General features: G+C 40.7%; 1 protein-coding gene across 2 annotated transcripts in view; it reads right to left on the minus strand.

Moving 5' to 3' along the window:
- mtx2 (metaxin 2) overlaps nt 1-15,028 on the minus strand; it is a 73,353-nt gene that overhangs the window by 42,274 nt on the left and 16,051 nt on the right. For both annotated transcript variants that reach the window (XM_085986096.1, XM_085986097.1), the window contains exons 2-3: nt 4,476-4,523; nt 3,684-3,730 (exon numbers count right to left, since the gene is read on the minus strand). In XM_085986096.1, the coding sequence (XP_085842222.1) occupies nt 3,684-3,730; nt 4,476-4,523 (95 nt within the window). The remainder of the gene's footprint in view (nt 1-3,683; nt 3,731-4,475; nt 4,524-15,028) is intronic.

Genomic DNA, 15,028 nt, shown 5'->3' on the forward strand with positions numbered 1-15,028 from the left:
GGGAGGGGACCGGAGTAGGACTGGAACAAACAATGTTCCACATATCCCACGAAAAGGCAGGCATAGCTAGGACCCATGCGGGTTCCCATGGCAACACCTTTAATTTGGAGGAAATCAGTGGAATCAAAGGAGAAGTTATTAGTCTACTCCACTTTCAGCACCATGATATTTAAGTGACAACTTTTCCTCACAACTTTGGTCCAAGCTGCTGCTACTGATTTAAAATCAGAAATTGGTCAGCAGGATGAATCCAGGAAAGGAGTTTTAAAATCAACAGCAAGAGCCTGGAGTGAAGTCAAAAGTGGCTGTTGGCATTTAAATATAACAGTGGAGGACGAGAGCAACAGCTGATATTATGATGTTGGTTGAAATGGGAATTGGTAGTGAGGAATCCGTGAGAAAATGGATTTCTGGATTCCAGCAACATGAAGATGAGAATCTTGGTAGGCAGCTAGTTTGAATGTCAACCCTCGTCTCATATAAGAGTTATTGTCCCAGATATTTAAGGGGGGGCGGGGAGCGAGCAGGGGAACGCGGTAGCAGGGGGAATCCTGGGGACGCAGAGGTCCTGCACACGTTGCAACCCGCCACTGCAAACAATGGTGGCAGGTGCATACGCGGAGGGCTTGCGTTGTGTTTTGCGTTTTTATTTAACCCCCGACCCTCTCCCGCCTGCCGTGGGGGGGGGGAGGGAGGGCAGGCAGTTAATGTTTATTGGATGGAACTTTGAAAGAGAGAAGAGGTAATCTTATACACAGGTACAGATGATACTTACAAACTAAGACTACAATTTTAGATTTTAAATAATATTTAATTTTTCCGTATCTTACACAAAATTCACTTTAATTCTATGGGAACAATGTGAATCACACGCCACATCATAGGTTGTATTTATACACCATTGCTGGTATTTTGTGACAAATTAAATTGCCTTTGAGTGATTACTGTAGGAAAATGACAAAGGCATCAGGAATCTACCCTTTTAAAACTTGTTTCAAAAGGACTAAGGGTTTTGCTGTAGGCTACATATACATTTCATACTGCCTTAACAAAAAATTGATTTTTTTTAAAATAAAAAGCTACTGCATGCAGTATCTTTCCATATAGTAAACATCAACTCAAAAGTTAATAGTTAAGCATATAGATAATATAGTACTATGTAGAATAGGGCAAGGTGGTGCATTTTGGTAGGAGGCCACTTATTCCTTGGAAAATAAGAATCTAAATGGGGTAGAGGAGCAAAGTGATCTCAGGGTACAGATTCACAAATCATCAAAAATAGCAAAGCAGATTAACAAAGCCATTAAAAATGCAAACAAAGCACTGGGGTTCATTTCTAGAGGAATAAAATTCAAAAATAGAAGTTATGTTAACCACACTTACGAGTCCTGTGCTCAATTCTGGTCTCCATATTACAAAAAGGATAGAGGCACTGGAGGCAGTGCAAAAAAGATTTACAAGATGATACCAGAACTGAGAAATTAAAACCATCAGGAAAGACTGAACAGGCAGGGGCTCTTTTCTCCAGTGACCTCAGAGGTTTTAAAATTATGAAGGGGTTCAATAAGGTAGATGCAGATAAGATGTTTCCACTTGTGGAGTCCAAAAGTAGGGGATATAAATAAAATATAGTCACTAATAAATACAATAAGGAATTCAGGAGAAACTTATTTAATCACAGAGTGGTTAGAATGTGGAGTAGTTGAGGCGAATAATATAGATACATTTATGGGGAAGCTAAATAAGTGAGGAAGAAAGAATAGAAAGATATGTTGATAGGGCGAGATGAAGCAAGGTGGGAGAAGGCTCGTGTGGAGCATAAACACAGGCGTAGGTAGACCTGTTGGGTCGAATGCCCTGTTTCAGTGCTGTAAATACTATGTAGTAGTTACAACTCACTATACTTTATGTGCAGTCTGAGAAGCAAATCAACATTTCAGATTAATGTGTAGCTTGTTATACCTTCTAGCTGCTTTTATATTGTTCTTTGTTTTTTTTACTCCCCTCCCCTTCTCCACAATATAGGGTTTTAGTTTGTATTAAGAGATCCCTAGTGAAGAACCAGTACCATCTCAAATTCATGGGCACTTTTGAGTTTTTCACAAGCACATAAATAAAACAAGCTGTAGCTCTTAAAGAATATCTGTAAAAAATGGAAGGTTTTTGCTGAAGCCCAGAATACACTGAACAAGTTAATATATTTGTTTAATTAAAGGAATGCTAAAGGTGTAATTTGTAGTCAGATGTTACAACATCCTACTGATGGAGTAGTTTCTGAGGATCTTTTAGTTTGGGGGTCCTTTAACTTAGTTTAGATTTTCATTGTAAAATTGCAACCTTGTGAAAATGTCATATACTTAAGGAATAAGAGTGCTTCTTGCCCAAGTCCAGGCTATTAGAAAAATATGCAACAACAATTCATATACAGTAAACTCTTTCTTATCCGGCACCTATGGGACCAGGATAGTGCCGGTTGATGAAAAATTCTGGATAAGAGAGGTATATCTACCAAGGCAATTTTTAACACAAACAAAAATAAAAAATCAAGAAATGTACTGTATAATTGGGTACTCACCTACAGAATGTTCCGTTAAATGTATGGTAGAATCAGCAAGATTATCTGTTATTGAGGTGTTGTTTTGGATTGAGATATATCTATTTTGCCGGTTATTAAAGTATTCCAGATGATAGTGCCTTTTAAACAACAGTTTACTGTATTTGAAATGTATGAATTAAAAAATCATGTCATTTATAGAAGGAAAACAAATTTAGAGGAAAGTGCTATGGCTGAACTTAAGCAGAAACCCCAACAACAAAAACATAAGCAATTGTATAGATAATTGGACAATGCAAATTGTATAAATAAGCAACTGTAAGAGTTGCAAAATACAGTGGTATACTTAGAATCATACAGCACAGGAGGCGGCTATTTGGCCCATTGTATCTGTGCCGGCCCTTTGAAAGAGCTACCCACAGTTAGTTGACTCCCCTGCTCTTTCCCCATAGCCCTGTAAATGTTTCCTTTTCAAGTATATACCAAATTCCCTTTTGAAAGTTACTGCTAAATCAGCTTCCACTGCACTTTCAGGCAGTGAATTCCAGATCATCATAACTCACTACGTAAAAAGAAAATCTCATCTTCCCTCTGGTTCATTTAATTTCCTATATGGAAAAAAATGGCAAAGTTGCCAAAAATATTAAATTATATGTCAGACCTGCCAAACAAATAACCTATCCCAAAAGATTCAGCACAATTGTGCCACAATTAGATACCCCACAACATTTTGTTAAAAATTACACCACTGTCATCTAGCACTGTCAATACCATATGAACCTTCCTTCCTATAAATGAAAAGTTATGCCACAACTTTTTAGGGACCAACAATATTTAATGAACAAAAAATAGCTGCGATATACTCTACAATGTTCAAATTTGAGATCATCTTTCTTTCCAATTGATCCCCAGGTCGTCACTTACTGCCGTGCATTCATTTTCTCAGACATTCCTCTGAAAATTGAACAAATTTTTCAATGCAAACAAGCTTTAATGAGTTTCATGTAAGTTATCATACTAGGTATTATTTTAACAATGCATTTGAGTCTCTTTCAAACTGATAAAAGATTTTGCATCAAATCTGGTTAGTTGACCTTTAATACCAAGAACACCACGCTTATATTCCTACCTGAACAGCAAGACACGAAGCATTGTCTGACAGCAAAATCTGTTCCCCTGCATAATGAGAGGACAAGAGTCATTTGGAAGGTAATTTTATCACCTGACTAAGACCATTAGTACACCACTATCGTTTTGCATTGCTTACTTCAAGTAAGAAAAGTCTCCAATATTGTTCTAAAAAGCGGTTTGAAGCTAATATTATAAAACATTTCAGTCTGTCAGAGGAAAGAAAGATGACAAGTTCACTGCAATAAAAATTCCTTGGTTTAGAGGACTGGGGCAGCAACCCATTAGTCTTCATTACTTTGCAGTCTTCTGACAACTGGAGCAGGCTGCTGTGCCCCAAATGGGGGCCATAACATGAGCTGATGATATATGAAGAGCTGCTAAAGGAAATCTGAACTGTCTCTGCCAATGTGAAGCATTTTAAGTTCTTTTTTTAATGAGAGCCTTGTTTGCCATAATATTTAAATATCTGATAGATCTACAAATCATTTCCCAACTGTTGGTAAACCTATCAATAGGGTCTCCAAGCACATCATTTTACACCTAGCTGCTTATACCAGCTGATATAATGGCTCAATAATAAATCATGTAGGTTAGATTTCATGAATGTCTTGTTTATGTTGACAGACAGATGTCAGTAAAACCTCTTAATATGAAATAGCACCAAACATTAAAACTTTCCACATGTTTTTATTAAATACAGTTAATTGCAAAAAAAAAGTGGCAGTCATTTACTGTGCTTGTATTGCAATGCAAATTATTATACGATTTAATTCCAAAATGCAATGCCTACCCTTCAATGGCTGATAGAGTGTTGCATTTTCTGGCCAAGGTTCTGTAGCTGTGAAAACAGAACACACTAAATAAATACATTAAATGAAACATACAGGCATAGAGACCAATTTCTGAATTTAAACCAGTCGAGCTAATTTCTGGGGACAATTGTCTCCATCTGTTTGATGCAATAGCATGCCACAAGCTGCATCTACTTTGCTCCCGAATCCCAATTTCACACTATATTGCATGACTACAGTCACTGAAAAGGTCATCTGATAAGGCTAAATGATGATTTCCTAAATATAGTAACAATGATTTTATTTTTGTCCTAGTACCTCCTATTTGATGTTTTCTAGCAATTAGCTTACTCGTTTGACATAACACTAACAGGTTCATATCAACTATGAAAAAAGTTAACCCATTCACTCGACATTGCTATTGCAATATCTCTCTAGATCCTTAATCTATTCTGCACAGCTACAAAGTGAAACAATCAGCCATATCCTGAGATGAGAATTATTAGTTGGTGGAAAAAAATCAAGAGGGGCCTTGAATAATGAACAGGTTCAACAATTTTAATGTAATATTTGAGTTATAAATGATTTAGATGAAGGAACAGAGAGCTGTATATCTAAGTTTGCTGACGACACTAAGCTAGATGGCACAGTAAATAGTGTAGATAGGAGCAGAAAGTTGCAAAGGGACATTGATAGATAAAGTGAGTGGGCAAAACTGTGGCAGATGGATTTCAATGTGGGAAAGTGTGACTTTGGACTTAAGAAAGATAGATCAGAGTATTTTCTAAATGGCGAAAAGCTCAGAGCTGCGGATGAGCAGAGATTTAGGGGGCCAAGTACAGAAGACACTACGCTAGTGGACAGGTACAAATAATAATTTAAAAGGCTAATGGAATGTTGGATTTTATCTCAAGAGGACTGAAAAAAGGGGTGAAAGTTTATGTTCCAGCTGTAGAGAGCTCTGGCGAGACCCCATCTGGAGTACTGCATTCAGTCTAGACACTGAACCTCAGTCAAATATATTGGCCTTGGCGGGGGTGCAGCACATATTCACCAGAATGATACCAAGGCTAAAAGGGTTAAATTATGAGGACAGGTTGAACAGACTAGGCTTGTATTCCCTTGAATATAGAGAGATTAAGGAGTGATCTAATTGAGGTGTTTAAGATGATTAAAAGATTTCATAGGGTAGATAGAGAGAAACTATTTCCTCTGGTGGAACAGTCCAGAACAAGGGAACATAACCTTAAAATTCGAGCTAGACCGTTCAGGGGCGATGTCTGAACCTGCTTCTTCACACAAAAAGTAGTGGAAATCTGGATCTCGCTCCCAAAAAAGCTCGAGGCTAGGTCAACTGAAAATTTTAAAACTGAGACAGTTAGAATTTTGTTAGACAAGGGTATTAAGGGTTACGGAACCAAAGCAGGTAGATGGAGTTAAGATACGGATCAGATGCTCTAACTGAATGGTGGAACAGGATCGAGGGGCTGAATGGCCTACTCCTATGTAAGCAGATCGCCCATGGCATTGCTCATGATATATTGAATGCTATCATGTTTTGTAATGGCAGGAGTATTATACCTTGCAATATTCAATGTATTATTTTTCTATTCAGGTTAAGCTGTGTTTAAGCTGGCTGTCTATTGAAAGCAAGAAAGTTTGGCTGTAAGTAAATATTCAAAGTTAGATGTTTGGTCAAGGCACTTTGGAGATTGTAATGTGATCAGTTTTGGGTTAGAGTAGCAAAGCTTCCAGAATTTTTAAATTGTTTTTAAAGTGCAACGCCTGGCGTGTGATGTTTGTGCATGCTAATGCCCCATTTTTAATAAATTAGCAGACCTCCCACGTTTTGCATCTATAACAATGTGACACCTTCAGCAACCAACTTGCACTGATAAATTACAGCACAATTGAATGTCATACAGCTCTCTTACTATTGAAAAGATGCTTTATAGATTGGATAAATTAAAATAAAAACTGAGGGGGAAGAATAGCTAGAATGTATTTAATGTGCAGAGCCAAAAAGCAGCTGAACAGAAAAGTTTTCAGTAGGCCTTTGAAAGCAGGAAAAGACAAGGTGAAAAGATTTTGGAAGAGAATTTGAGAGTAGAGACAAGATGGGTAAAACAGCGGCAGGCAGCGGTGGAGCAAAGAGAACGGGGAACAAAAAGTAGACCAATGTCAGAAAAGCAGAGGATACCAAAACAGTGTTAGAGGAGCATAGGGTGGAAGGCTAAAGCGGGTCACTAAGATAGAGAAGGGCAAGGCCTTGGAGACATGAAAAGGGAGAATAAAGATCTTGAAATTGATTCAGTGGAGCACAGGGAGCTAATGGGCCCTGATGTGCACCAAGATAATGGAAATACAAGGCCTTAAGCAGCAAGAACATGAGCAGTGGCGTTCTGGAACTGCAACTTGTGGAGGGTGGAAGACACGAGACCTGCCAGGAGAGCATTTGAGTAATCAAGCCGTGAGTTATTAGAGATATGAATAAAAGTCTCAGTGACAATAGGAATAAGTAGACATAGAGACTTGCAAAGTAACAATGGCTATATGTGTAAATGTACTGTTATTATAATGACAGCGTGGCTCTGTGGTAGCGACAGAGTACATTAGACTCATACAATATTCGAACAGTTTCATAACAAGAAGCCATCCGAAATCCAAGGGCGTTCTCCTGGCGAACATTTGTCCCTCAACTAATACCATAAACAGTTTGCCTGGTCATTTATCTGAATGCTATTTGTGGGACCTTGCTGTGTGCAAATTGACTGCTGCATTACAGCAGTGACTACAGTTCAAAAGTAATTCATTGGCTGAGAAGTGCTTTTGGACGTCCTGAGGTCACGAAAGATGCTATATAATTAAACATTACTCTTTTCTTTCTTTTTATAATTATTTTCACAAGCTTCTGACTGAATCTCTGATGAATGTTAAGTGGAGACATTCATGTCCTTGCATGAAGCCCATTAGCCTCTCATATGGTTCAGGTAGTGAAGCAGGGAATGGGAACCACGTTGTTCCTCAATAATGTGGCTTCTTTTAATTTGCTGTTAAAGCAAATTTATTTGATGGTCAAACGATCTCTTCTCAATGGTCAAGCAATTAAGATATTAAGTATTTTTAACACTTCGGATGTGAACTGCAGTTCCCTGGCTTTCTAATTGTCTGTTTTTGTCCTTCAACCAATAATTTGATTAGCTGGGTCCAAAGGCTACAAGGAATGAGATCCAGATTCAATCTTTTTGCTACAGATACAAGTTTCCCTGGTGATACCACTGGCTGAAGCCAATTTTTAAAAACACATTTCCCCTGTTTGTCTAAAGTCATAAAAATTAACGAATTTCCAAAATCATTACAGGACAGAAAACCTCTACTTGCTGTATTTATCATATTTGCAATTTGCTTTTCCAAATCTGAAGAAAAACACCTACATTTAAAATTTACTTTGTACAAATAAAAATTCATGTCAAAAAAGTTCTGACATATTCAACATAATAAAACACAAATACATGTCACAATATCGCTCAACTATTATGGATTATCTGATAACCCACCCCCACCCTTACAACAGTGAACAATAAAAAGTGGGGAAATACTTTCCAAGGTTAGAATTCAGAATTTAGTACAATAATGGCCTTGTACAATTTTGCAATTAGCAATGTAAAAAATTACTGTAAGACACAAGTGATAAATATTGTTTGTGCTCCTACATTTCAAGGCACATAAGCAAAATTAGGACTACTAAACTTTCATTACGCACTCCTTCAACAGCAATGGAAAATGAGAAACAGTAAAAACAAAATATATCTTATCTGGGAAATGTTGGATTAATGCTAAATTTAATTCAGTAATCCAAACGACAGTGATCTGTTAGACTCAAAAACTATTTGAAAATCAGTATGGGTTACATTTTAATGACCACTACACAATGCTATTTATATTACCTTTCAGGTAAAGAATAATGCAAAACCATGCCTCTATTTACTGTAATACCTTTAGCTGTTATATTTGCAGAAGAACTTCAAATACAGATTTTGTAAAACATAAAAGTAAAGATTTAATACAAAAAGAGTTCCAAGTTTTTATCAGCCAGCAGTCTTCTGCTGTATTTGAACCTTCTGTCTGACAGACTGTTCAGGGCCAATAAATAATAGAACAGTAAATATCGCAGTTGACAGCTACAGCTGTGGTTTTCAGGCTAAAATAACAGTCTTATACAGAACATACATTTTAAAAATACTGAACACGATGCAAAATTTCTTACATCACCAAACACTAAAATTACATGTAGCTTAACCACACAAGCCTGTTTTCTTCTATCACAGTGATTTATGATACAAAAATCTCCACTAAAATCAAACCTAGTTTATCCTTGGGCTACACATTTCCGTAGCATATGGATTAGTTTGTAGCTCACCACATCTACCATCAGAGCATAAAAAGAGATTTCCCTAAGGTCTTCTGCTCACCAACAGAGGTCTCTATAACATTTCAAGATCTGATTTTGTAATGTATAATTTAAGTCTTTGCTTTTGCCCACTATAGCATTAAAAAAAGTTAATTTCCCTTACAGTCTCCCATTCTGTACAGAAAGCACTTTCCCAGGTATAGTTCTACACAGGCAGAGGCAGCCCTCCACTACCTCACCAAAGTGCCTATTCTTCATATATGAGCCCAGACAGTGAATTTCAGCAGGCTATTCAGCTGCATAGAGCATCACAGCCAAGACAGATATCCACACATGCCCATTTCCAGTAGGGCTCACTGGATAGCGACTAAGGGCCTGGATGATTTGCTAGGTTTTTATAAACAAACATTTAACATGGCCACTCACACATGTACATACATGCACTGAATTATGCAAGACTCCTGGTAATCTGTTCCCGTAGCAATTTGATTAATATAATAGGAAGCTAAATAACTAATCGAAGTAATAATGCCAATAGCCAGAACATCTTACAAGGCCCATAATTCCTTTTGGGTACAACTTTGTATTCTTTGTAACTTCCTCAGTGGGTAAGCACACTGACTGGTGTGTGCCATCATAGAAAGTTACAGCACGGAAGGAGGCCATTTCAGCCCATTGTGTCCGCACCGGCCAACAAAGAGCTATCCAGCTTAATCCCATTTCCCAGCTCTTGGTCCGTAGCCCTGCAGGTTAGAGCATCCCAAGTGCACAGCCAAGTACTTTTTAAAATGTGGTTAGGGTTCCTGCCTCTACCACCCTTTCAGGCAGTGAGTTCCAGACCCACACAACCCTCTGGGTGAAGAAATTTTCCCTCAAATCCCCTCTAAACCTTCCAATTACTTTAAATCTGTGCCCTCTGCTAAGGGAAATAGGTCCTTTCTATCCACTTTATCTATGCCCCTCATAATTTTATACATCTCAATAAGGTCTCCCCTCAGCCTCCTCTGTTCCAAGGAAAACAGACCCGGCCTATCCAGTCTTTCCTCATAGCCAAGATTCTCTACACCCAGCAACATCCTTGTAAATCGGCTCTGTACCCTCTCTAGTGCAATCACATCTTTCCTGTAATGTGGTGACCAGAACTGCACGCAGTACTCTAGCGGAGGCCTAACTAGTGTTTTATACAGTTGAAGCATAACCCCCCTGCTCTTGTATTCTATGCCATGGCTAATAAAGGCAAGGATTCCGTACGCCTTCTTAACCACCTTATCTACCTGGCCTGCTACCTTCAGGGATCTGTGGACATGCACTCCAAGGTCCCTTTGTTCCTCTACACTACTCAGTGTCCTACCATTTAATGTGAATTCCCTTTCCTTGTTAGCCCTCCCCAAATGCATTATCTCACACTTCTCCGGATTGAATTCCATTTGCCACGGTTCTGCCCACCTGACCAATTTATTGATATCTTCCTGTAGTCTACAGCTTCCTTCTTCAGTATCAACCACACAGCCAATTTTAGTATCATCTGCAAACTTCTTAATCATACCACCTATATTCAAGTCAAGATCGTTTATATATACAGGTAGACTACCCTTTATCCGGACTTCCGAAAACCGAAACCCTCTAAAAACCGAAGGTTTTTTCGTTCAGCGTAAGTCGTGCGTACGACTTACGCTGAACGAAAAAACCGAAGGTTTTTAGAGGGTTCCGGTTGCGGAAGTTCGGATAAAGGGTAAGTCGTGCGCACGACCCCCCGCCGACCCCGCAAGCCCCGACAACCGCCGACCCCCCCGCGGACCCCGCTGGCCCCGACAACCGCCGACCCCGCCAGCCCCGACAACCGCCGACCCCTGCAGCCCCGACAACCGCCAACCCCCCCGCGGACCCCGCCAGCCCCGACAACCGCCGACCCAGCCAGCCCCGACAACCGCCGAACCCCCCGCGGACCCCGCCAGCCCCGACAACCCCCCCCCCCGCGTACCCCGCCGGCCCCGACCCCGACTGACTTACGCTGAGCGTCAGCGTAAGTCGCGCGCACGACCCCCCGCCGACCCCCGCCGACCCACCTTCCGAAATCCAAAATTCTCCTTTATCCGAAACTCGGCTGGTCCCGAGGTTTTCGGATAAAGGATAGTCTACCTGTACCACAAAAAGCAAGGGACCTAGTACTGAGCCCTGCGGGACCCCACTGGAAACAGCCTTCCAGTCACAAAAACACCCATCAACCATTATCCTCTGCTTCCTGTCTCCGAGCCAGTTTTGAATCCAACTTGACACTTTGCCCTGGATTCCATGGGCTTTTAACTTAGTGACCAATCTGCCATGTAGAACCTTATCAAAAGCCTTGCTAAAGTCCATATACACTGCATCAAACGCACTACCCTCCTTGTTACCTCCCCAAAAAATTCAATCAAGTTTGTCATACATGACCTTCCCTTAACAAATTTGTGCTGACTATCCTTGATTAATCAGCGTCTTTCTAAATGACGATTTATCCTGTCCTTCAGAATTCTTTCCAATAATTTTCCCACCACCGAGGTTAGGCTGACTGGCCTGTACAAACTCGGTCTATCCTTTTCTCCCTTTTTAAACAAGGGTACCACATTAGCAGTCCTCCAGCAACACACCTGAAGCCAGAGATAGAAAAATGATAGTCAGGGCCTCTGCTATTTTCTCTTTTGCTTCGCTTAACAGCCTGGGATACAATTCATCCGGGCCTGGGAATTTATCCACTTTTAAAGCTGCTAAACCCCTTAATACTTCCTCGCTCACTATGTTTATTGCATCTAATATTTCACACTCCACCAGCCCCCACCACCCCCCCCAATGATAGCAATGTCTGCTTCGCCCCTCTCCTTTGTGAAAACAGATGTAAATATTCATGAAGAACCCTACCGATGTCTCCCGCCTCCACACACACATTACCCTAATGATCTCTAATCATTGCTCTGTGCCTAGGGTTGGCAATCTCAGTTCAGGGGGCAAGTGGAACCTATTTGTACCATATGAGCATTGCTGCTTTCACGTGAGTAGCCACTGTTGGAGAAATGAAAATAAAAAGATACATTTACAAAAAAAAACACTAATCTGGCCTAGCCTGTTAATCCAACGGGCAGCTGAGGTATATAGAGCAGCAAGGTCCCAGATTTTATCTCCAATCTTTGCTGAAATGGAGTGATAGTAGGGGTACTACAACTCATCTAGCACCCTAGATTAGGGAGGGAAGGAAAAATAAACTCACACCAGTGTTCCTGCTCAATATGCAGCAACCATTGCAGGAAGTGTACGCGTATGGACATTGGGCAAGAACAGGAATGGTTGGGGTAATTCCCCCGGTGGTTGACACTCACTGTCTAGATTCAGACATGTAGAGCGGCAACTTGGTTGTGGTACCAGAGGGTAACATGGAGCTGTATATGGGCAAGAATTGATACCTTCATGGGAAAAGGAAGGGTAGAGATTTTTAAAAAGTTTGAAAAAAAAGGGAAAATGCTAAAGTAAACTATTTCATAAGATTTATCTTTTCTAGCAACATATTTTATGCACAGACAACAACTTAAAATCACTGATGCTATGTGAAGCTTTGTAACTTTCAGCAATCCCAGATTACATTAACAGCCCTTGAAACCTCAGGGAGGTCAATAAACAAAAACTGTTGGAACTCATCCGTTCTCTGGTCACAGAAGCTGGAGTTACTCAAGATATCAGATAGTGCAGTGGGTCAACACACTTGTTCATTCTCAAACTAAGTTTGAATCCATCTCAAAATCCCAGTTCAGTGGGATGAAAATCTCCTGTAAGATACCCAAGTAAAATATGAGTTTAGGGAGCTACAACCTAGTTCCTAGTAGGGTTGCGAAGGGGTGGAAAGTTTCAGGTAAATTTCCGGAAATTTTCCACGGGAAGTTTAGCTTGGGAATTTTGCCCAAAAAAGCACATGCTAGCATAATATTGTTTTTTTTTGTATTTCTTTCATTTTTTTTCCCACAGGTCCTCTCAAAATTACTAACAGAGATGGAATCTTAATTATTAAGGAATTTCTTAATCAATATATGTGTTTATCTTCTTACTTGGCTTGTTTTAATAATTACAAGTTGTGTGTGTGACTGGAACAAATGTGTCCTGATTGGTTGGATGAGTGGATGAGCGATTCGCTCCCTCTATTGGTGATGTAGTGTCGTGCGTGCACAGGTCATGCTTCCATCACATGGAGCATCAGGAAAAATGTACTCACCCTGTTGCAATCGTGCTGATCGACCGCAGTTCGACACAGATGAATGCCCTTTATTTCTCTGCATAGAACAATGCCACGTTTACCATCGGATGTGTGGAAGCATTTTACCCCAGGCATTAAAGATGGAAAGACTGTGTACATGTGCAAACACTATACAAAGCCATATGTAAAGAATGCCACAAAGATGCAGCAGCATTTATCCAAATGCAACTTCACTTAAAGCTCACAGCAGTCAGCCCAGAGTTCCTCTGCTTCCATTCAAGAAGATGATGGTTCACATTCAACATCAGGCTCCTTATCATCAGCAACTCTTGGCCCACTTGGAAAGTTCTTTGATACAATAGATAACCATAGCCAGAAGAATGCAGATGAGTGCATTGCTCGAGCTGTATATGCGACAGGCTCACCCCTCATGCTCACAGCCAATGTGTACTGTTGAGATTTTTCAATGTTATTCGCCCTGCATACTGTCCTCCCATCAGACATGCTTTGTCTACTTATTTGCTGGAGGCTGAGTATAACAGAGTCCAAGGAAAGCTCAACGAAACGATAGAGATGGCAGACTGTGTTGTAGTTATCTCAGATGGGTGGTCAAATGTACGAGGGGAGGGCATCATAAACTACATCATCTCCACTCCTCTCCCAGTGTTCTTCAAGAGCACAGGCACGAAGGACAACAGACACACAGGCACATACATTGCTGATGAGCTGAGAGCGGTCATCAACGATCTTGGATCACAAAAGGTCTTTGCCGTAGTTACGGACAATGCTGCGAATAAGAAGGCTGCTTGGGTTCAAGTGGAGGAGGCCTACCCTCATATTATGTCGATTGGGTGCGCAGCTCATGGGCTCAACCTGCTCCTCAAGGACATCATGGGTTTGAGAACCATGGAAACACTATACAAGAGAGCCAAGCAAGTTGTTAAGTACGTCAGGGGAAAACAGGTAGTTGCAGCAACCTACAACTCGAAGCAAACGACAAAGAACAAGAACACCACACTGAAGCTACCCAGCAACACTAGATGGGGTGGCATTGTCATAATGTCAGCCTTCTGGAGGGTAAGGAGTCGCTGCAAGAAATGGCAATATCCCAGTCTGGGGATATGGAAACCACCATCAAGAAAATACTGCTGGATGATGTGTTTTGGGAGAGAGTGGTTAGCAGCCTTAAACTCTCACCAGTAGCATCTGCAATTGCTCAGATTGAAGGAGATGACGCTGTCTTGTCAGATGTTCTCAGGCTTTTTACTGATTTAAAAGAACAAATCAGCATTGCCCTACCCGCATCCCTGCTGCGCAAAGCAGAGGAGAAGGCAATTGTTCAATTCATACAGACGCGTCAAGAATTTTGTGTCAAGCCGATTCATGCTGCAGCATACATGCTGGGCCCAAAGCATGTTGGGAGACCAATACTTTCTGGAGAACAGATCAACAGCGCTTAGTGTGATTTCTACCCTCCCACGCCACCTCAATCTGGACGTGGGCAAAGTTCTGGGAAGTCTGGCAAAGTTCTCTACCAAGCAAGGTCTTTGGAATGGGACAGCTTATGGGAATCATGCAAGCATATCAGTGCACATACCTGGTGGAAGGGACTTTGTGCATCTGAGGCCGTGTCATCCATTGCATCGGTGATACTCCAAATCCCACCTTCATCAGCGGCCTCTGAACAAAACTGGTCACTTTTTGGGAATACGCATACAAAGGTGCGCAACAGGCTGACTAACGAGAGTGGAGAAACTGGTGGCTATCCAGGCGAACCTACAACTTATTGAGCCAGATACAGAAGTGTCCATCACACAGCTAGACAGTGACACAGAGGAGGAAATGGACACGTCAGAGCCAGAGTCAGAGAATCAGGAGGAGCAATGATGAGTAGAAGACTCAAAAGGGACAAAATAAAGACAAAT

The sequence above is a fragment of the Somniosus microcephalus genome, chromosome 4, assembly GCF_052327205.1.
Source record: "Somniosus microcephalus isolate GS21.2 chromosome 4, FLI_Smic_1.0, whole genome shotgun sequence".
Taxonomy (NCBI): Eukaryota; Metazoa; Chordata; class Chondrichthyes; order Squaliformes; family Somniosidae; genus Somniosus; species Somniosus microcephalus.